Genomic DNA, 23,902 nt, shown 5'->3' on the forward strand with positions numbered 1-23,902 from the left:
CAAATCCTGAAGATGAAGAATTTTCAGTGGGTAGCTGTTCTGTACAAGTCCTGGACTATATAATTTTGCAGGCAAAGGGCAAAAGATCTCTCTTGTGTTGACGCGAAAAAATTATATGCAGGAATTCAAAAAGATCCAATATTTTTATGGAGCAATTTCGGTTTCTGATTGGTTGCTAGCAGAATGTGGTCAGTTCCTATCGCCAGTGTTTATAAGTAGAACTTCTGGTGATCATAGCCTCCTTCTTATATTGCAACAAATGTACGTGAAGAAGATCGAATATTACATTGACTGAAACGTTGTGAAAATAACAATCCAACACAAGAATAGTAACCCGAATAACAAAATCAAGGATTTTTTTTTTCAAATGGAAAAATAGTCAAATTCTTACATATTGTTGTAAAGTTTATCTAGAAAATTCATTATTTGGGTTGGTTTGGTTGCTTCACATCAAACTTACATAAAAAAAAAATTGAACCTTCATCAAAAAAATTGAACAAGTCGATTTAAAAAAAAAAATTATAATCTTAAAAGTCCTGAATCGATATAATCTGATTATTCCGTAAAAAAAAAAAAATGAGTCAAATAACAAATATTTTAAAAAGGGTGGATGTGTCGTATACGTTTATTCAATTCAACCCTAATTTACAGTGTTTTGAAGTCAGTTTTGAACTCTGTAAAAGCTGGATAGGGTGCGCTGAGCAGCTTCTGTCCATATGTGGCAACATATGACAGTTTTAACATTAGTGACGGCATATCAACCCTTTTTGTTTCATTTAATGGTAAATCGGGTCATTTTAGTTTTTATGATTTAAATTCTTTCTATCTTCAAATGTTTATTCACAGTGTTTTACAACATATCATCCTTTTTTTTTTTCAGGTTATTTAACGCCTAATTTAATCATTTTGGTAAAAACTTTTATGCTTCAAGTTCTTTATATCTTCAAATAATTTATTTATAGTGTTTGGTTTGGGTGTTTTGTAGAGGAAAATTGTTGATTTTTTTTTTTTTTTTTTTTTGGTTTTGCAGAACAAAATTGAGTTTTGCAACGAGAAAGAAAAAATAAAATCAATGTTTGCTGTAGTTTAGGTCAGGAAGCCGGTATCTTCAGACTGCCTGATCTGGTAGCACCAGGTCATTATTTGAAGTAATAATGATGTTACATGTACGGCACAATCACGTTGACACACCGGTTCTCATCAGATCAATGAAGTTAAGCAACGTTGAGCCTGGCCAGTACCAGATGGGTGACCATTTGGGAAGGCTAGGCGCTGTATGTGCTTTCCGCTTATCTCGGCATTGCTGAACCTCCACTTGCCTCTGGTATTCAGCAATGTCGACTCAGGAGAGGTGTGGTTGGAGATTGAGCAACTCTTGCCACAAAAATTTCATGTCCAGACACGCTTACAGTGGATATCCATAGTCTGTCAAGACTGAAGGAAGCCTATTTTTCTATAATGATGTTACAGTAAACCAAATTGATCATATTCTCAAGGCCTTTAAGTTTTTTACATCTTCAAATAATGTTGCACTTAATCCACAGGAGTAGCAGGCTCTCGTCCTGTCAGCCATGACTGGATAGAAGTCCTAAGTACCTATTTACTATGCCTCCCCATGGGGCAGAGTTAGACACCAGGGTCGTTTTTTAACGTGGAGAAAAGGTACAAAAATAAAAATTGTCTCAGTCGTGAAGGATTTCTCCTCCACCGAAAGAGAACAAGAAATGGAAGTGCAGCATCTGAAGAACAGATACTACACTTTGATCTTGATCAAAACGCAATTGTATTTTGAGTGTAGCCTGCACTGAGGATCGAACCTTCAACCTCCAGAAGAGTGTAATTTTATAACTGAATTACCAAGTACTTTATTCACTATGCCACATGTCCTTGTAAATCTGTTGGTGGCAAGGCATGCCCACTGTTAAAATAACACTTTTTCAAACATAATATCAAGAGACAATGGATAACCCCTGTAAGGGTAACTGCGCATGTACTTGTGAGGCAAGATTTGCACAAGCCATGACTGCACCTCTCCTGAATCAGCATCCCTTAAGTCCAGTGGCAAAGAGATGTGCTAGACGATCGGAAACAATGCTGAGATAAGCGGAGAGTCCATACAGTACCTGAAATTCCTAAATGGTCACCCATTTTAGTACTGACCAGGCTCAATGTTGCTTAACCTGGGTGATCTAACGGGAACTGATGTGTCAAAGTGAATTATGCTGTAATAACCAACCCTTATTCTATATATTTACATCTTATTGTTTTGTATCTGATTCTTTATTGCTTGCCGAAGTAAAAATGTTCAACTAATATACATGGTTGTTGTTCCTTCACTTCAAAAGCTGTCGCTCCTAATTCAACTTCCAGCACTTGTCTTTGACTAAGATTCCTATTTTCTCTTGGACAAGAATCAAGCTTTCTCTTAAAGATAAAAATTGTTAAAATGTCTTTGACTCCTAATGGGGTATATATTTAATTGCTGCCCACATCAGCAATATGTGGCACAAGGCCGGAAAGTGGGAACCCTGCAGGCTCCCCTAAAGAAGGGGCACTCCTGCAATTTTAAAAATTGCCTGAGTAACCCCGTCGGCATTCCCCGGTCGGGGCGCCTCAGGCAGCAAGCAATAAACTTGCCCCACCGGAAAGCCCGGTGGCAAGGCTTGGGAGGGTGGACCTCCTAGGTATTACCCAGGTGGCGTACCTCAGTCCAACAGGTGCTGGGCCAGTTCCCGGCCCCTCACCTGTCGGGCTGAGTGTCAAGTGACGAATCCTTGACGTGTACTACCCTGTCTCCCTGCAGCTGAAGCTGCTAGGAGACCTTCCCCATCAGACTTCTAATGGGGGTATGACACCAATAATTTTGACGATCGTTTTATAACCACAAGTTATAATAACCAACCAATCAGAAGCTTCCAAAGTTACTATAACATTGTCGAATTTCGGATTCAACCTGTTCGCCGTCGTCTCTGTCACGAACTTGCATTTGATTCTTCGCTGCCATTTTTGTTACTAGAAATTACTTAACACTCAAGATCGGAACTGCACTGAATCTTCGCCGCCATCTTTCTACTAGGAATTACTTAACACTTCAAATCCTTGCAAAATAGAAAAAATTATTTTCAAATATTAACATACCTTCTATTTTACCTGTGTTCCAAAAGTCATACCTGGATATATTGCTTGTTTCCCAAGGTTTTTCATCAAAACTAAAAAATAATTAAAAATATTTAATGAGTTGTCATTAATGAACTACATCCAAAGGACGATGTTGACCGACTCTATGTGAAAAGGAAAGAAGGTGGGAGGGGACTGGTTTTTATAGAAGAGTGTGTAAATGACACAAAAAAAAAAGAATTAGAAAAATACATAACGCAAAACACTGAAAGGATAATCATAGCAACGAGAGACACTGAAAAAATCGATAAAACAGAAAACAGAGAAACAAAGGATAAGACAAGAAAAGATAAATGCGAAGAAAAACAACTACATGGAAGATTCATAAGGATGACAAAAGATGAGAATAACGAAAACACCTGGACATGGATGCAAAAAGGACACGTAAACCGAGAAACTAAATCCCTAATAATTGCAGCACAGGATAACTCGATAAGAACCAATCATATCAAAGCAAAGACCGACCAAACCAAAGAAAACAGCAAATGTAGACTTTGTGGACAAAGAGATGAAACAATAAACCATATAGTAAGTGAATGCAGCAAACTGACCCAAAAGAAATACAAGAAAAGACACGACCAAGTGAGAAGGGCAGTACACTGGGAATTATGCAAACAACTGCATCTCGAATGCACAGACAAATGGTACAAACATAAGCCGGCAACAGTACTTGAAAACGAGAATCACAAAATCCTATGGGACATGGACATACAAGCAGATAAACCCATCCAAGCAAGAAGATTGGATGTCGTAATAATTAACAAGAAAGAAAAGTCCTGTCACATCATAGACTTTGCTGTTCCAGCTGACCACAGGATGAATATCAAAGAAAAGGAGAAACGGAGCAAATACACAAAGCTAGCCAGAGAGCTGAAAGGGATATGGAAGATGAAGAAAATCAAAATAATACCTATAATAGTAGGAGCACTAGGAACAATCCCGAAAAACTTTGAAAAAAGAATGGGAGAAATTAGAATCAGAGGAATGACTGGAAAATTACAACGAATAACAATAATGAAAACGGTTGAAATATTAAGGCAAACCCTTGAATATGGAGACTAATACACATGAGTCACATGTGCGGCCCAGACGATCTACTGCAGAGGCAAAACGTGAAGAAGTGTTACATGGAACCAAGAGCATTGAAACTGCATATCTATAAGTTCTCTATTCTCTCCCCTATCCTCTCCCATTACCCATCATCGCGCCCCCAAAAAAGTGATGCCCAGTAGCCGAGTAGTGTCAAGGAAGATGGAAAACCCAAGGAGAGAGCACTGACAAAACCTCCGCTGGATATGTGAAGAGAACTGGGACCTTGGGGAGGCTTATTGCCACTCAAATTTCAGTGGAGACCAATGGCTGCTGCTAGCGAGAAATAAATGGTAAATGGCTGTTGTGGTAACGCAAATTCATTTGCAAATGTTATCAAAAGAAGTGGAGAGTACTGGAAATCTGGGGAGACTTGTTGTCACTCAACTTTCAGGGAACACCGCAGGTTGTTTCCAAGGAGAGATCTTTGATGACCTGATTGAAAACTCCTTGTGAGCCAATAATAATAATAATAATGATGATGATGATAAAAATAATGATAATAATTGCTGTTTCTCTGGATGATTGTGCCAGACACTTGAGAATGGCTTGTAATGGGAAGGACTATTTAAATAATGAAAGATCCTGCTAAAGGGCCAGGTGTTGAACATTATAGACGAATTGCTTGGTCGAAATTGCTTTGGAAGACGCTGACAGGAATAATCAGTTCAAAAGTATATGACCATTTTGAAGTAAATGGTTCACTACCAGTGGAACAAAAAGGCGGGACGAAAAGATATTTAGGAACAAAAGACCAACTATCGATTTATAAATGTATTTTAAAGAACTGCAAACGGAGAAAAACAAACGTGAATGTAGCATTCCAAGATAGATTACAGGAAAGCTTATGATATGGTGCCGCATTCGTGGGTACTCAGGAAGTTGAAAATGGTAGGAGTGGCTGAAAATATAATTAAGTTCAAAGGGAAAAGTATGAGCAGTTGGAAAATCAACATTTTTTTCAGATGGGAATCTATTAGGGACAGTCAACATCAGACGCGGTATCTTCCAAGGGGATTCCTTTTCATCACTTCTGTTCATAATGCCATTCATAGCATTGACACATGTACTAAGAGACACAAAGATGGGATACCAACTGGAGAAGAATGGATCAGATATCAGCCACATGTTATTTATGGATCATCTGAAATTGTTTGGCAAAACAGAAAAGGAAATTGATTCTCTGGTTCAAACTGAACAGCAATGAAATAAAGCCATAAATATGGAGTTTGGAATTTCCAAATGTGCAGTAGTTAGTCTTAAACGAGGGAAGGGCAAAGATTAGGAGATCATGATACAGAAGGCTACAAGTACCGGAGATCATGATACAGAAGGCTACAAGTACCGGGGAGGTGCTTGAACTTGATAAGATGCTTTGCAATGAAATAAAAGATGAAAGAGGTGTATATGAGACTCAAACTGCTCCTGAAATGTAGACTGAATGGTAGGAACCTGTTCTCAGCAATCAATTCATGGACAGTTGCGGTAGTCTGATACAGTGCAACTTTTGTAGGATGGGCACAGGAAGAAATGAAGAAGCTGGATAGAGACACACAGAAACTGTTAGTCAAGTATGGAGCATTTCACCCAAATTCTAATGTGCTCAGGCTGTATATCACAAGGGAGAAAGGAGGAAAAGGGCTGATTGCAATTGAGGAATGTATCAGGGGAGAGCCTATAAGTGTTCACCACTACTTGGTTAACAGTCATGAAGTGTTACTTGCGGGCGAAAGAGGAAGAGCTAGATAAAAATTCATTGGAAGGAATACAAGGAAAGAATCGAAGCAGAAAAGTTGACTGAGTTGGTAAAAATGAAACTTCATGACCAGTTTGAGCAAGATACTAAGATACAAAAATGTCAGGACACGTGAAATTTTCTGTCTAAAGGTGACTTGAAAAGAGAAACAGAAAATCTGATGTTGCTGCACAGAAATAGACACTAAATACAAATGCAATAAATAAAAACATCTATGAAGGACTGTTCTGATAAGTGCAGATTGTGTGGTATATTTCTTGAAACAGTGTCACACATTGTTAGTGTGTGTTCTATGCTTGGTCAAAAAAAAAGAATACAAACGTCGCCATGGCAAAGTTTGTACAAATCTGCACTGGAGTTTGCGCCAAAAGTTTGGAATCCAAGTGACGGACAAATGGTACCAACATCACTCAGAAGAGATAGTGGAAACTGAGGACGTTAAGATTCTCTGGTATTTCATGATTCAGGGTGATTGAAAGATAACTCACAGGAAGCCGGATATTGTAGTTTTGAACAAAAAGACCAATGAATTCCAATTTCTTAATGTGGCTTGCCCAAACGACATCAACTTAACAGACACAAAGAATAAGAAAATATGCAACTATGAGAAACTGAGGAGATTGTTAGTGGAATAAGAAAATTTCCATCGTGCCAATAATCATAGATGCGTTTGGCTCAATTCCTGATGATCTTATGAAAAAGCTGGACTCCTTGGGAATCAGATACAAGGTTACCGTACTCCAGAAGTTAGTTCTGCTTGGCTCAGTAAACATCCTACGTCAGGTGCTTTCTATCTAATTGACGCTTTGATTATCCTCATAAGTTTTGGTGTAAGAGCCTACTCTTGAAGGGTGGGGGGGGGCAGTGTAAAACATCACAACACTGTGAAGTAAACGGACATAATAATAATAATAATAATAATAATAATAATAATAACAATAATAATAGCAATAACAATAATAATAATAATAATAATAATAATAATAATAGCAATAACAATAATAATAATAATAATAACAATAACAATAACAATAATAATAATAATAATAACAATAATAATAATAATAATAATAATAACAATAACAATAATAATAATAGCAATAACAATAATAATAATAATAGCAATAACAATAATAATAATAATAGCAATAACAATAATAATAACAATAATAATAATAATAACAATAATAATAATAATGATAGCAATAACAATAATAATAATAATAATAAAAATAACAATAATAATAATAATAATAATAATATTGATGTGATTTGCCCAAACGACATCAATTTAACAAGCAAAAAGAATAAGAAACTAGAAAACTATCAGAAACTGAAGGTGGAGATTGCTAGATTGTGAAATAAAAAAACTTCCATCATGCCAGTCATCTTAGATGCGCTTGGCTCAATTCCAGATGATCTTGAGAAACAGTTGAACTCCTTGGGAATCGGGTACAACATCACCGTACTCCAGAAATCAGTTCTGCTTGGCACAAGAAACATTCTACATTCAGCTAATTAATTTTGTCACTATGGTCACTAGCTTTGGTATAAAAGCTTGATTTTTGAGTGAAAAAAAAACAAAACAAAAAAAAAACGTTGAAGTTAATGAACATAATAATAATAATAATAATAATAATAATAATAATAATAATAATAATAATTTTGATTTCGTTTATCAACGTCTCTCTGGAAAGGGATGGGATTCATTTCCCTTAATCCCGGCTTCAAATCAGGAGCTTCAAAGATCAAGGATTTTCCTAAGGATGTTGGTGGTACCTACAATTGCAGAGATCTGAAGGCCGCCTAAAACATCGGGGATTTGTAGTTTTATTTTTCGACTTGATACTACTCCTAGTGTACCAACTACGACCAGGATTATTTGTGTTTTAACCCCGTGTATACGCCTTATTTCCAAGGCCAATGGAGCATAATTGCTCCACTTCTCATTCTCTCTCACATTCCTGTCCCAGGGTATTGAAAAGTCTACAATCTGCCAGTTTTTTGAGACCTTGTCAATGACGACCAAATCCGGACGATTATGTTCCAATTGCTTGGTCGTTATGACACTTTTGTCCCACCATACCTCTACCTTGCCATCCTCACTTGTTCTCACTTTATTAGGCACCTCCTCAAACCATTTGCCAGCACACTTCATCCCAACCCTCTTACACACCTCCCAATATATCTGGCGTCCCATGCGATCGTCTTTTGTGGTAATCTCTCTGGGCCAATCCACTACACCCTGCTGCAAGGTGCACAATTGACTCTGAGGTTTTACCACAAATCCGGCATTCTGCATCAACTTCCTCTCCTAGAACCATTTTTTTTGAAAAATCGTGTTCCTAATACCTGCTCTTGTGCTGCACAAACAAAAGCTTCAGTACTCTTAGCCAGATACCCAACTCTAAGCCACTGCCATGATCTTTCATCAGCCACTTCTGCTATATCCTGGAAGAATCTTCCATGCATTTTCTTCCTAGCCAGTTCCTCTGCCCTTTCTCTATTCATACGTTTCACATAATCAGCCTTGGTCACACATAACTTCACTTCATTGGCCACAACCTTAAGCATCTACTCCTCACTTCTAACCACATGCTCCTAATAATAATAATAATAATAATAATAATAATAATAGAATGAGGAAAAAAACAAAGCTCCCATCGTTAAGGAACCAAGAGCAGAAGAAATTAAAAATAGAAACAGAGGTTAACAAGCTCCTCCCACATATCCCAACAAATACAATCACAGACTTAAACAACCTAATTTACGCAGGCGGCAAAATGGTAAGTATGAATCTCAAATCAGAAAAACAACCGGGGACAAGCAGACCGACAAAACCTGAATGGGAAATAAGACTAGAAACCCAAATACACAAACATAAAAAAGAAGCAAAAAGATCAACAGGAAGAAAGCAATGTGGAGAAAACGGAACATTGGAAATGTAACTGGCAGGGAGAGGCTAAACAAGAAACATGAAGAACTGGAACAAAAAATAAAAGCAAAAGAAGCGAGATTGAGACGATATAGATATAAATCTGAACAATGCAAACAAAACAGAACATTTGAAACTAATGAAAGCCAATTCTACAAAAATGTGAACGGAGGAAACACAAAAACAGAACAACCAAATCCGACAGAAACAAAACTCTACTGGAGTAAAATATGGGAAGAGCGACGAGATCACAATAGAAATGCCGAATGGCTGAAAGACATAAAAGAAGAGTTAGAACAAATAGAAGAAGGAACAGTGAATGAAATCAACAAGGAAACCCTAAAGAAAACCATAGGAAAAATGGCAAACTGGAGAGCACCAGGGCACGACGGGATACATGCATACTGGTTCAAAGAATTCACAACCTTACACGAAAGGCTAGCCCAAAACCAGAATGGATGACAAAAGGCAGAACCACACTGCTACAGAAGGACACGGAGAAAGAAACCGTCCCTAGCAACTATAGGCCAATCATGTGCTTACCAACTATGTGGAAGATACTGACAGTGCAACTGAGGGAACAAATCTAACACTCCCTGAATAACCATGGACTCATCCCTGAGGAGCAGAAAGGATGCTAAAAAGGAAAAAGAGGAACACATGGCCTGTTATATATAGATCAAAAGATTCTAAAGGAGGTAAAAAGGAGGAGAAAGAATTTAGCCATGGTATGGATCGACTACAAAAAAGCGTACGACAGGATCCTCCAAGCATGGATAATAGAATGCCTAAAAATGTATAAAATACCAAGCGGGATCACCAACGTAATAGAAAATTCAATGAAAACATGGAGACTGGAATTGACGGCTGATGGACAACACATAACAGAAATTAACATACAAAGAGGCATCTTTCAAGGAGACTTACTATCACCACTATTGTTCATCATAGCCATGATGCCCTTGGACAGTATTCTGAGAAAGTGCCAAGCCAGATACAAGTTTTCCAATACACAGGAAAAAAATGAACCACCTGATGTACATGGACGATCTGAAACTATTTGCAAGGACCGAAAAGGAGCTAGAAACACTAATCAACACTACCAGAATCTTCAGCCAAAATATCCAAATGGAATTAGGAATGGAAAAATGCGCACAACTAGTTATAAGAAAGGGAAAACTGGAAACGACAGAAGGCATGGAACTACCCAACCAAACAGAAATGAGGGCACTAGGGGAACAAGACAACTATAAACACTTGGGAATTCTGGAAGCGGACACCATCAGAGCAACAGAAATGAAAGAGAAAATTAGAAAGGAATACCTCAGGAGAACAAGAAAACTCCTGGAAACGAAATTATATAGCAGAAACCTAATAAAAGGTATAAATACATGGGCAGTATCGCTAGTAAGATACTCTGGACCGTTTATAGGATGGACAAAAGAAGAACTGAGACAACTCGACCAGAAAACCAGGAAACTCATGACCATGCATAATGCACTACACTCAAAGGACGATACTGACAGACTCTACGTGAAAAGGAAAGACGGCGGGAGAGGCCTGATCTGTATAGAAGACTGTGAAGGATACGAAAAAAGAACTAGAAAAATACATAATGCAAAACACTGAAAGGATAATTATGGCAGCGAGAGACACAAAAAAAAACCCACAAAGCAGAAAACAGAGAGACAAACGACAACACGAGAAAAGAGAAATGAGAAGAGAAACAACTCCTCGGAAGATTCATAAGAATGAAAAAAGATGAGAATAACGAAAACACCTGGACATGGATGCAAAAAGGACATATAAACCATGAAACTGAATCTCTAATAACTGTAGCACAAGATAACTCAATAAGAACCAACCATATCAAAGCAAGGATCGATAAAACACAAGAAAACAGCAAATGCAGACTATGTGGACAGAGAGACGAAACGATGAACCATATAGTAAGTGAATGCAGCAAACTGGCCCAAAAGGAATACAAAAACAGGCATGACCAAGTGGGAAGGGCAGTGCACTGGGAATTATCCAAACGACTGCATTTTGAGCGTACAGACAAATGGTACAAGCATAAACCCGCAACAGCACTCGAAAACGAGAACCACAAAATCCTATGGGACATGGACATACAGATGGACAAACCCATCGAGGCAAGAAGACCAGATGTCATAATAATTAACAAGAAAGAAAAATTCTGTCAAATCGTAGACTTTGCTGTCCCAGCTGACCACAGGGTGAGTATGAAAGTTTAGAAAGACTTGGGGTTCTCCACTTACTTTGACGGTCGTCCAGAAATAATATTTTTCACGGTTGATATTTCTGCGACATCATCTTTTTTCTTCTCTTCTGGTACGACCACAGTTTTCTTTGGACTGAAAAAAACAAAAACAAAAAAAAACAACTTCACTGTTATGTTCGATATGTATGTATAAAAGTCAGCTCTGCGTTTTTCAGTGTGTATGAGTGTAGTTTTTTTTTTATATAAATTAAATGACAAACTTCTTCCGTCTATAGAAACAACTTTATTTTGACAATTGACGCATGTGGCTTGTATAGGAGAGAGAGAGAGAGAGAGAGAGAGAGAGAGAGAGAGAGAGAGACAGACAGACAGACAGACAGACAGAAAGAGACAAAGAGAGAGACAGACAGAGACAGAGAGAGACAGAGAAAGAGAGAGAGAGACAGAGAGAGACAGGAAGAAAGAAACAAAGAGAGAGAGAGAGAAAGAGGCAAAGAGAGAGACAGACAGACAGACAGACAGACAGACAGACAGAGACGTGGGGGGGCGTGATGACGACAACCTGGTGTGTAGCGAGCAGCAATTAACCTTTTCTGCTAACACAAAACCATTTGCTTTTATTATTATTGCATCTACTTTTCCTTTGTTCATCATTTGATGTAAAGGTTCAGAATCTGGATCGGTTTCTCCCGCTTGCTCTTTTTTTTTTCAGGAAACCTGGCATCGTTAAGGATCTTCTTTTCTTTTTTTTTTTTCTTTTTTTTTGTTACTTCAATTCCCAAACTTGTCCATTGCGGCATCGCCAGATGCCATTTTTTAACAGTTAAAAAACGGTGTCTAACTCTGTCCCGTGGGGAGGCATAGTAAATAGGTACAATAAATATAAGTTTAAGTTGAAAAAAAATCAAACTTTAATTGTGACTAGCCAATTTTCATTTCTAATTGCTCTACCATGTTATTAAAAACTAAGCTAACATACTTTGCCATAATTTATTTTATTAATTTTCAACCGACATTGAAGATTGTGTAAGCATAAAACATTAGTAAAAATGAAAAATATTTAAAATAAAAATATTTAAAATAAAAATATTGGTATGTAAATATATATAACATTCCTTGCTAATGAAGTCAAAGATGGCTTTGTGGCTGCGTTTGAATCTCTCAACCAGTGGTAATTACGATTTCCTACAGTGATGATTGTGAAAGCATGAAACACTAGTGTCTGTAGGTATAACAAATAAATATCTATCAATCTATCTCTTTCTTGCTCTCTCTCCCTCTCTCTCTCTCTCTCTCTCTCTCTCTCTCTCTCTATATATATATATATATATATATACAGGGTCACACAAAAAAAACAGAGGACATTCAATTGTTTTTTCTGAGCATTTTACAGTCAACGGAGAAAAAAAAGGCCGAAAACCCTAATGTTTTGATGTGATGTTTTGAATATAATAAACTAGTTATGACCAAAGTTTCATTTCATTCGGACGAAACACTAAGAAACGGGGCCTAATTAGAGTTGGGGTCTAATTCTTTTGGGTCACCCTGTATATATATATATATATATATATATATATATATATATATATATATATATATATATGTATGTATGTATGTATGTATGTATATATATGTATGTATGTATGTATGTATGTATGTATGTATGTATGTATGTATGTATGTATGCAGGGTGACTCAATAAAAACGGGCTCCAACTATAATTATGCCCCATTTCTTAGTGTTTTGTCCGAATGAAATGAAACTTTGGTCATAACTAGTTTATTATATTCAAAACATCACATCAAACCACTAGGGTCTTTGGCCATTTTTTCTCTGTTGACTGTAAAATGCTCAGAAAAACAATTGAATGTCCTCTGTTATTTTTTTTGGGGGGGGGTCACTCTGTATATCTATCTATCTATATATCTATGAAAGTGAACGTGTCTGTGTGTGTGTGTGTGTGTGTCTGTCTGTCTGTCTGTCTGTGTACATTCTCCTTCGCAATAACTCTGTCAATTTTTAGTCTACAGACTCGAAATTTGATATACAGGGTATTGAGATTTGGGAAAATCGATGTGACCCGTTTTCGGTCAGAAATTTGGCTGTTAAGGGGTCAAAGTTCAACGATTTGACTTTTGAGAACTCTATCAAACTCCTCCGACAATTTTCGGTCTAAACACTTGAAATTTTCGATATAGGTTCCTTGGACATGGATCTAACTTAATAACTTGATATGAGCCCAAAACAATCAATTTTAAGTGGTAACAATAGGGGTCAAAGCTAAAAACATTGACTTTTTTTTTTCGTTTTTTGCTCAGCACACACCCGGGCAACGCCAGCATCCATGCTTATATATATATATATATATATATATATATATATATATACTAGCTAGGAGACTGACGTTGCTCGGGATTGAATGATGATCAACGAATATTTCACACTCCTATATTTTTATTGTCATCGAAAATCGTGAAATCACCCGGGAGGAAGTTTCACATGCTTCCATGCAGTAAGTTAGTCTAAAATATATGTTATTCTACATTGCACTCTAGTGGACCTACTGATTCTTTTATAAAATTATTTTATATAAACTTCTTTCCAGTTAAAAAAAAAAAAACATTAAGAAATTTACGTGCGGTGTTTGAACCTACAGACCACATCATGCAAAAAAAAAAAAAAGAAAAACACGTAAATTTTCAAGTTTTATAAAATTCTTTCCAGTTAACGAAAAAAAAAACATTAAGAAATTTACGTGCGAGATTTGAACCTAAACACCACGTCATGCAAAAAATAAAAAAATAAAAATTAAAAAAAAAAATCACACATAAATTTACAGGTCTTATAAAATTCTTTGCAGTTAATGGAAAAAAATTAAGAAATTTACATGCGGTGTTTGAAACTACAGACCACATCATACAAAAAAAAAACAAAAAAAAAACACGCTATCAATATACCCACAGTAGAATTTTCACGACCTGTTGTTCTATTATTGTCACTAAGTAACGACATAGAAAATATGGCTTCACCGATGATAGATAAATTAAAATAACGGTTTCGATCATCGATTATCGGGGGTATTCTGAGACAAAACTTTACTAAGATCACTCCCAGACTTATAGACTAAAGTTCTTTCAATTTTAAAGAAAATCTGTTCAGCCGTTTCGGAGTCTATAAGGAACGAACTCACACGCACACACAGACAAAGTTGCATTTATATGATTGTGGAGGTATATGGCTGTCACCAACTAAAATCGTCCAGAACTTGAGAACCAAAAGCCAAATTGTAATATTTTATTCAAATAATTTTTTATAGAAAAAAAAAAGAACTGTCGAATTATTCATGCTTTTTGCTTAAAAATGACCACTGCATCTCAGCGGTACAAGTCTTATGACCAAATCCAGACGATTACACCCATAATTTAAAATGAGGTGAGTGGTAGTCTGATGAAACAAGATTCTTCAACATCAGTGGTTTTCATAAGACCAGCAACCTTTTTACAAGCAAGTGACTACCCAGAACCCAGGAGCAGCCGAAATTGTGTCTAGAAATTAAAGTGCATCTTATAAACACGTTTGTTTTTGTTTTTGTTTTTGTTTTTTTAATTACATTCATATTTTGGTATTAATGCATCTTTTAACTCAGATTTTTTTTTTTTTTTACATTGGCACGACCGACAGATGACGACGACCGACGGAAATAGCCGATCAATGACGAGAGGAAACTTAAATAATAACAGTGATTCAAAATTGAACAAAAAATAACAAAAAGTTACCTTAGTTGTAATGAATCATTTTTATTATTTTTTGTGGTTTTACTTTGAAGAAATTTAAGCAAAAATAATTTACTGTTTGTTATTTTTTAATACAATTTTTTTCTACAAAAAATGATGTTTTTTTAATTTATTGGGGTTAAAGTTTACTTTTTTTACATGTAATATGTCAATTTACAAATCATTGTACACGCAACATTTTTTTTCCAGAATTTTTCTTTTTTATATATAGTGTTCTTTTTATTTCTATGAAAAAATCATATTCATGAAAAATTTCAATGTTTCCTCCCCCCCCTTTTGTTTTTTAGATTTATTTTTTACCCTTTTTTTTCAAGAAAAGTTATAGAAAAGTATTTTTGTAGTTTTTATATTTTTGTAGTTTTTATATTTATATTTTTTATCGAAGAAAAGTTGAAATAAAGTATTTTTTATCAAAAACAAGTTGAAATTAAATATTTTTATCGAAAACAAGTTGAAATTAAATATTTTTATCAAAAACAAGTTGAAATTAAATATTTTTATCGAAAACAAGTTGAAATTAAATATTTTTATCAAAAACAAGTTGAAATTAAATATTTTTATCAAAAACAAGTTGAAATTAAATATTTTTTATCGAAAACAAGTTGAAATTAAATATTTTTATCAAAAACAAGTTGAAATTAAATATTTTTATCAAAAACAAGTTGAAATTAAATATTTTTATCAAAAACAAGTTGAAATTAAATATTTTTATCGAAAACAAGTTGAAATTAAATATTTTTAGCGAAAATAAGTTGAAATTAAATATTTTTATCAAAAACAAGTTGAAATAAAATATTTTTATCAAAAACAAGTTGAAATTAAATATTTTTATCAAAAACAAGTTGAAATTAAATATTTTTATCGAAAACAAGTTGAAATTAAATATTTTTATCAAAAACAAGTTGAAATTAAATATTTTTATCAAAAACAAGTTGAAATTAAATATTTTTATCATAAAAAGTTTTTAAAAATATATTTTTATCAAAGAAAGTTTGAAATAAAATATTTTTATGAAAGAAAAGTTGAAATAAATTGTTTTTTTTTAAATACAAAATTGCAAATAAATAAGAAAAAAAAATAATAAAACAATAAAAAAGAAAAAAAAACAAACAATGTTAACAAAATAATTCGCGTTTTTTTGTTTTTTTTGCCGGTGGTTCTCAACATCTGTCAGTCATGTCCACAAACACCACTTGTCTTTTTCCATCGGTTCATCAGCAGACGATTGCGCCCGTGCCAACGTCACAAAAATCCAGGTCAAAAGATGCATAAGTATCAAAATTTTCGAAGAGGCTGATTTTTTTTTTCTTACCTGATTTGAACGGTTTTTTCTTTGTCCTTTTTATTTTTCTTGGAGCATTTTCTAGACAGGCACCGATAAAGGAACAAGACGCCAATGATTTGTAATAAAGTCAGTAGCAGAACGCTTGCGGCGAACCAAGAAAGATTTTCCGGCTGATCAAAATATCCCGCTCGGGCAATTCCTTGTGGTGTTACAGAAATCGATGTTTCACTGAAAGATCGATTACGAAGTAGTTCTTGTAAGATGACCTTCACCATAACAATCGATGATTGAACGGGCGAACCCTGATCAGTCGCAACCATTAGAAAACGAATATCTCCTTTAAAATCATATTTAAATGGTCTTTCTAAATATATGTCGCCGGCCTCACTCGCACCAAAATACTGCAGTTCTTTAAAATCATCGATTTGGAAAACAATCTTCGCATTTAGATTGCTGTCGATGTCCGTTGCCTGGACAGTCATATAACGGAAACCGACGGGATCGTTAATGCGAGCAAATATCGTGTAACTTGATTGGTTAAAAACTGGGGCATTATCATTGACGTCGTCTATTTGGATTTCAACGTAGGTCGTGGCTATTAGTCCACCCGTGTCGTTCGCCTTCACCTCGAGAACTACCCTAGAGGGCATCTTCATCTGATCTACATCATAGTTGACGGCATAACGAAGATGTCCGTTGCTGGGATCCATGACAAACCTGTGATAATGTTTACTCCCAGTCAAATAATATGTGAAAACTTCTTCCTTGTCTGGATCAGTCACTTGGAAAAATGGATCCGGTAAAACTGTCCCTGCCTCATAAAAAATTATACATTACACATCATAAGTTAACAAAAATTATACATTACAGATCAAAAATTATAAAAAATGATATATTACACATCAAAAATCATAAAAGGTTATATTAAAGATTAAAAATCATAAGAAATTATACATTATACATCAAAAGTTAACAAAAATGATACATTACAGATCCAAAATTATAAAAAATGATATATTACACATCAAAAGTCATAAAAAGTTATATTAAAGATTAGAAATTATAAGAAATTAAACATTATAGATGAAAAGCCATAAAAAATATATGAAAGATTAAAGTTATAAAAATTATACATTATAGTTATGTACATATATAATTTATTTTAGGTAAAGAATAACAAGTTATCCAAAATGGCGGCCATTCGAGCGATTTTGGATAACTTTGCTTAACGTTACATATCTAAAGTGTGTATTTCTCAATAGATTTTATCTCATATATTACACATCAAAAGTAAATGAAAATTTTATACTACATAGCAAGTCATAAAAATGATATATTACAGATCAAAAGTAATTAAAAATGACATATTACAAATTAAAGGTCATAAAAATGATACATTGCAGATCAAAGGTCATAAATATGAACATTACAAATGAACGCTGAATGTATTCTTACCATAAAAATCACAAATTATTAGTCACAAAAAAAGAAGAAAAATACTATTAGCAATCCACAATATTTAGAAGGTGATGTCATTTCCGGAATATTTAGATGAATGACTAAGCAGTTTTTCGAAATTAATACAGAAATACATTGTTTTATTTTAAAATCATTACATAATAACATTAAAAATCCAGGAAAAAACGAACCCCCCCCTCCCCTCAACAAAAACTGGCCCAGTTAACCTTCACAGAATTAATATGTTTTTCTAAATTTTAAATATTATACATCCAGTTCCAAGACATTTCAGACAATACCAACTTGATGGTGTTTTTTTTTTTTTTTCTTTTTACTTTTATCTGACAAACAAACAAACAAACAAACAAACAAACAAAAAAGCAGATGTTTCTCCTTTATATATTAGAAGAAAAAGGAGACGAGTAAAGTAACTAAATCACGTCTTAAGTTTATTGCGTTGAAATTGTTGTTGTTGTTGTTGTTGTTGTTGTTTTCGTTAAATATTGAACTTTTTTTGTTAAGATTAATAAAAAAAAATATAAAATTTACCTTTAAAACCGAATACGAACATGAAGAAAAGAAATATTTCAATTCATCATTTCATATTTGCAGTTCCAAATTTTTTAGATGAGGAATGGTTATTCGTAGTATTTGGAACGTTCGGGCTATTGTTCTCATCTTGAGTGTAAGTTGCCCAACGTTTCAGCCGATGTAACCTCTGACCTTCTTCCTATCTTTAAGTCGCCATGTTTAATATTGAGTAAAGGTTATGTCTATACTTTTACTACCCTTTTTTAATATCAAACATGGCGACGTATACACCTGAAAAAGACCGGAAGTTACATCAACCGAAGCATTGTGCAAATAACAGTCGAGATAAGGATATTAGTTCGTTTAATCCAATAATACGAACAGTCATTCCTCATCTCAAAAATTAAAAACTGTAATAATTTATTCATTTTTTTTTTGTACTAACTAGTTGATGTACCTAGCATTGTCTGGGCGGCCAGTTTGTAGAAATATATAGCATAGAAATTAAATTTAGTTATGTTAATACTAATTCTGTACATAGACGAAGAAAAGAGAGTTCTTCGCAGTGTTGGTAGAAAGACGCGTTCTTGCAGAAAGGGTTTTTTTTTTTAGGAAGAGCCATGAGATGAAGTCCAGTCGAGCACTTACTATACAAATACTGATAGAATAGGGAAAGTGAGAAAAGGGGACTGCAGGGGAAGATAAGATATCATCTCCCACTAGATTGTGAAGTCAATTTTGTACTTTACCAAAGTAAGAAAGAGTGCCCTGAGCTGCACTTCCTCAGATGCGGCAGCAGTAACCCATATTGGGACGAACCAGACTCTTATGCAGGTAGAGGACTGCATCAGGAGTAAGGTACTTGCTTGAGTATTTATTATTACTAGCGGGAAATATTTGATATAGTGGGAAGATCATGACACTCCTTGAGAATGAATTACTCAGTCTATAAAGATACTAGCAATGAAATGAAAGAGAGTAAGCTAATCTTGATACTCCGGCATTCACAAGATATTCAAGTGCCAATCTCTTATTTCTTATATTGTAGCTTTGTACAATAAACTTGTTATAACTTACTGTGTGTGTGTTGAGTCTCATTAATTTATACTGATTATAGTCCCCCAGGTATATTACTAAAATTAATCAACAAATATGTTTTGATAAAGCTAATATTGTCCTGGGTAGCACAAAAACTTGTTTTTTGGGGTTTTTTTTGGTGGGGTGAGGGGACAGAAAAACCAATAACACGCAATAAATATGAGTGTATTAACATGTCTACGAACTTATGCACATCCAAATTGTTAAAGGTTTCTTTCTCATACCATTAAAACAATAATCTTATATTATTATAATGATATTTGAAAACGAGTCTACACCAAAGGGAGGTTACCCTCATATTCTTGTACAGATTGGTCTTTTTAAGGCTAAATTTCAAGGACTTAGCCTTTTTTTAAAACAGTTTGGCCTTCAAAAACTGTATTTTGGCCTTTTTCAAAGCGTAACGTATGGACTAAGGAAGGAACATGCTGAATATTATATAGATCGTTAAAGAACTGAACTAGGTTCAAAATATTTTTATATGGTTACTGAACAATAAATTTATAAAAACTTACAGGTCCTTCGTAAGTGGAAATGTAGTATCTGGGCATCGAAAAGCTTGGGGCTTCATTAACATCTTCTACGAAAATCGTCAACGCCTCTGGGCTAGTGTGGTTGTGCCCATCGTATACAGTAATGGTGATGGTGTATTTATTTTCAGTCTCATAATCTAGTATGTGTTCATCTCGCAGTGTAACTGCACCATCTGTTAAAGAGTAAAACAAGGTTTACAACTCGTTCATTCTTTTCCTTTTCCTTCTCTTCTTCTAGATCATAAAATACAGACAGTCTATTGCCTTTACTCATCATACAAAATCAATATTTCATTCTGAATAGTTCGTTTTTCTTAACCTTAATATCGTTTAAAAAAAATCAACAACAAAATCTACGTAGATATATAAACGATAAAAACTAAACAGTAAATTGTCTATGGCATCATAGCGTAATGGGTTAGGGTGCTGAACTGAAATACATAAGGTCCGGGTTTCGAATCCTAACAACAGTCAAGCTATGCTGAAGAGGAGTAGGACTCCAAAACACGCGTGTCCGTAGATTACTGTTTTTAAAAATAATAATTATATATATATATAGAAATATATATATATATATATATATATATATATATATATACTAGCAGGGGGACTCGGCGTTGTCTGGGATTGAATGATGATCAACGAATATTTTGCACTCCTATCATTTTATTGTCATTGAAATCCGTGAAATCGCCCGTAAGGAAGCTTCACGCGCCTCTATGCAGTAACTTAGTCCAAAACATATGTTATTCTACATTGCACTCTAGATAACCTGCTGTTTCTTTTATAAAATTATTTTATATAAACTTCTTTCCAGTTAACAGAAAAAAAAAACATTAAGGAACTTACGTGCAGGATTTGAACCTAAAGACCACGTCATGCAAAAAAAAAAAGAAAAAAAAACACTATCAACTTACCCACAGTAGAATTTCACGGCCCGTTGTTCTATCATTGTTGCTAAGTGACGACATGAAAAAATGGCTTTACCAACGATAGATAAATTAAAATAACGGTTTCGACTATCGATTATCGGTAATTATCGGGGGTATTCTGAGACAAAACTTAACTAAGATCACTTCTAGAATTATACACAAAAGTTCTGTAAATTTTTTAAAGAATCTGTTCGGCCGTTTCGGAGTCTATAAGGAACAAACTCACGATCACGCAGAGACAAAGTTGCATTTATATAATTGTAGAGATATATAAAGAGCCTACTGTTGATTTCATACGCCGAGCCCTTCTGCTTGTGCAGTGGTAAACTTTCTCAAATACACTTGTGATGTTAAGCTGAATAAGGGCGTTAACTTTAATCAAAATAAGACTGTCCCTTCTTTAATAAGATTTTTTCGATTATCGATTTTCGATACTTACACGAGGCATTCCGATGCAAAACCTATCTAAGGACACTCTCACACACATGAAGAACATTTGTGGGAAATTTAAAAAAAAAACTCGGCTCAGCAATTTCAGAGTCCATAGCGAATAAATTCTCTCTCTCTCTCTCTCTCTCTCTCTCTCTCTCTCTTTCGCACACACACACACACACACACACACACACAGACAAAGAGTGTTTTATACATGAGTACAGCTTGTTTAAATGGTTGTCACTTACTTTGTGAATCAATTAAAAACTTTTCAATGCCGCTCGCTGGTGTGACAGTTGCAACAAAAAACACTGGATCATTCGGATCAGGATCTTCCACCAATATCACGTAGATGAGCTGCGAACTGAGATTTTCAGGCAGTCGAATTGTCGCGGGAAGGTTCCTTAGTATAGGCAGTCTGTTCAGATGATTCACTAGGATGCGGACTTCGGCACGATCGGTTAAGCCACTTCGATCCCTGGCAATTAGCCAAAGGGTAACATCATGGGGCATCATGGTGCAGTCGTAATGAACAGCGAAACGCAGATAACCGGCAGATCGGTTGATCGTGAACATTGTTGCGTTTCCATCGACTGGATCTAAGTTGTATGTTATGCGATCACCTTTGTCGGGATCCGTTGAAGAAACCACTTTGCTCTCTTCTAGGACTGTGCCAGGCTGAAAATATCAATACAGCAATACTTAATCGTTACTTCCATGACAAGTGCTCGTCTGAGCTCAAATCTCTGGTCCCCCTCGCCAATCTTTCTCGAGGAGCACCCGTCTAGCTGAAACCACTGTCAATAATTTCCCCCACTCTATATCTGTGCCTAAATCAAAACGTAGATTCAATAAACAAAGCTTCTTTCTTAGAAGTGCACGCCTATGGAACTTTGTTCCGTCTGTCTGTTTCCCACCTGACTACAACCTGGATGTCTTCAAGTCCAACATAAACAAATTCCTGATGAACCGTCCCCTTAAGTAAGACACTTTATCAAATCTAAACACTAAGTACTGTACACGCAATAACCCTTATCCCCGAATGGCTTCCGGGCCTTGATAAGTGGTGATCACCTTAAAAAAAAGACTATATATATATATATACATATAGTCTTTGAAGTTTTTAACCTTTAAACCTATACAAAAAATATTTTTATCATTCGTTAGAAAACCATCTAGTCAGTAAGTCATTTAATCACCTGCAATTACTGCATCAACTCGCTCTCGAATTTACTATAGTACTAATAATTTATTTTTCAAGGGATCATCAGTTGTTTACCATGAAACACTGTTTCGGGGATTTAAAAACAATAAAAAATATATATATATAGTTTAAAGAAGCATTGAATAAAAAAATGTAAAAATAAAAATAGAGAATGCAGTTTAAATTCCCGAAAAAAAAAAAAAACTAGATTTAAAGATTTAAACTATCGTGAGTTAAACGATCAATAATTGTGAATTAAAAATCAGTTTCAAAAGAAAAACAAACAAATAAAATCAACTCGATTGTACGATCGTTTCGGAAACGATGTTCATTTTATTGAAATTGACTATAACTATTGTTCTTTGCCTTCGAGCCGGGATCAAAGTGTAATATCTGTTCTGCAAATGCTGCACTTCAGATAATTTGTACCAGTCAATGGAGGGGAAACCCTCTATGCTGGGACAATTATTATTTTTGGTAACCAGAGTGCCCCCTTTTTGCCTACTTTTAGGGGAGCTGGTTTTTTACCCCACATTAAAAACGGCCTTGTGCCTAATTTGCTTTGGTGGGGAAGCAAATAAATACAATAACTATTGACAATAATTGACAAAGGTTTTGTCTTCGAAACATAATCTCCTCATGAGCAAAAATACGGGGGAGTTTAAGACACCAAAATAAAACTAGCATTTTTGTCGTAAGTAAGGCAGATATTCTCTTCGTCAAATCTTGTTACGCAAAATTTTTCTTCTTGTGTGGCCGTTCTTGTTGTTCAATTTGGTTTATGAATATATGGTTTTCTCCACCCAAACACCATATATATATGTGTGTGTATGTGTGTGTGTGTGTGTGTGTTTGTATCTGTGTGTGTGTGTGTGTGTGCTATTTATTTGTTTCTGTTACTTTTGAATGAATTCAATTATTTATGCGAAAGTGCATTTTTACCTAAATGCGAGTTGGGAATAACTTTTCACTTTTACCAATTTGGTACCACCCAAACGGGGAGTGACATGTTTAAAATGTCATCCACTGGCACGTGTTTCGTCGTCTACAACTCATCAGAGTGGCTGAATCTAGCGAGATTCGAAATTGGTATCCCATGGTTTGAAGCCTAAACCTCTACGCCCTAGGCTATCTCGTGCGACTGCTGGAGGTATCGCGTTTTATGTAGATATTATTTCTTTGTTTTTGTTTTCGATACTTTTGAATGAATTCAATTATTTATACGAAAGTGCATTTTTACGTAACGACGACGAAACACGTGTCAGTGGATAATTATGTTTTAAACAATATATATATATATATATATATATATATATATATATATATATATATATATATATATATATATATATATATATATATTGTATAAGAATTGTATAAGTCAACTGAATTATAGGAATAAATTATAAGATGATCAATATCATGAATTTTGGAAT

At 34.8% G+C, this 23,902-nt stretch overlaps 1 protein-coding gene and 1 pseudogene across 1 annotated transcript in view; one reads left to right on the forward strand and one right to left on the reverse strand.

Moving 5' to 3' along the window:
* Positions 1-23,902, reverse strand: part of LOC145279986 (protocadherin Fat 4-like) — a 140,143-nt gene that overhangs the window by 2,316 nt on the left and 113,925 nt on the right. The window contains exons 23-27 of the mRNA XM_080131583.1: positions 21,511-21,940; positions 19,881-20,071; positions 16,306-17,093; positions 11,237-11,332; positions 3,139-3,209 (exon numbers count right to left, since the gene is read on the reverse strand). Of these exons, the coding sequence (XP_079987709.1) occupies positions 3,139-3,209; positions 11,237-11,332; positions 16,306-17,093; positions 19,881-20,071; positions 21,511-21,940 (1,576 nt within the window). The remainder of the gene's footprint in view (positions 1-3,138; positions 3,210-11,236; positions 11,333-16,305; positions 17,094-19,880; positions 20,072-21,510; positions 21,941-23,902) is intronic.
* Positions 1,165-1,281, forward strand: LOC145280467 (5S ribosomal RNA; annotated as a pseudogene).

Source organism: Euprymna scolopes, chromosome 7, assembly GCF_053919585.1.
Source record: "Euprymna scolopes isolate OS-2025 chromosome 7, ASM5391958v1, whole genome shotgun sequence".
Classification (NCBI taxonomy): Eukaryota; Metazoa; Mollusca; class Cephalopoda; order Sepiida; family Sepiolidae; genus Euprymna; species Euprymna scolopes.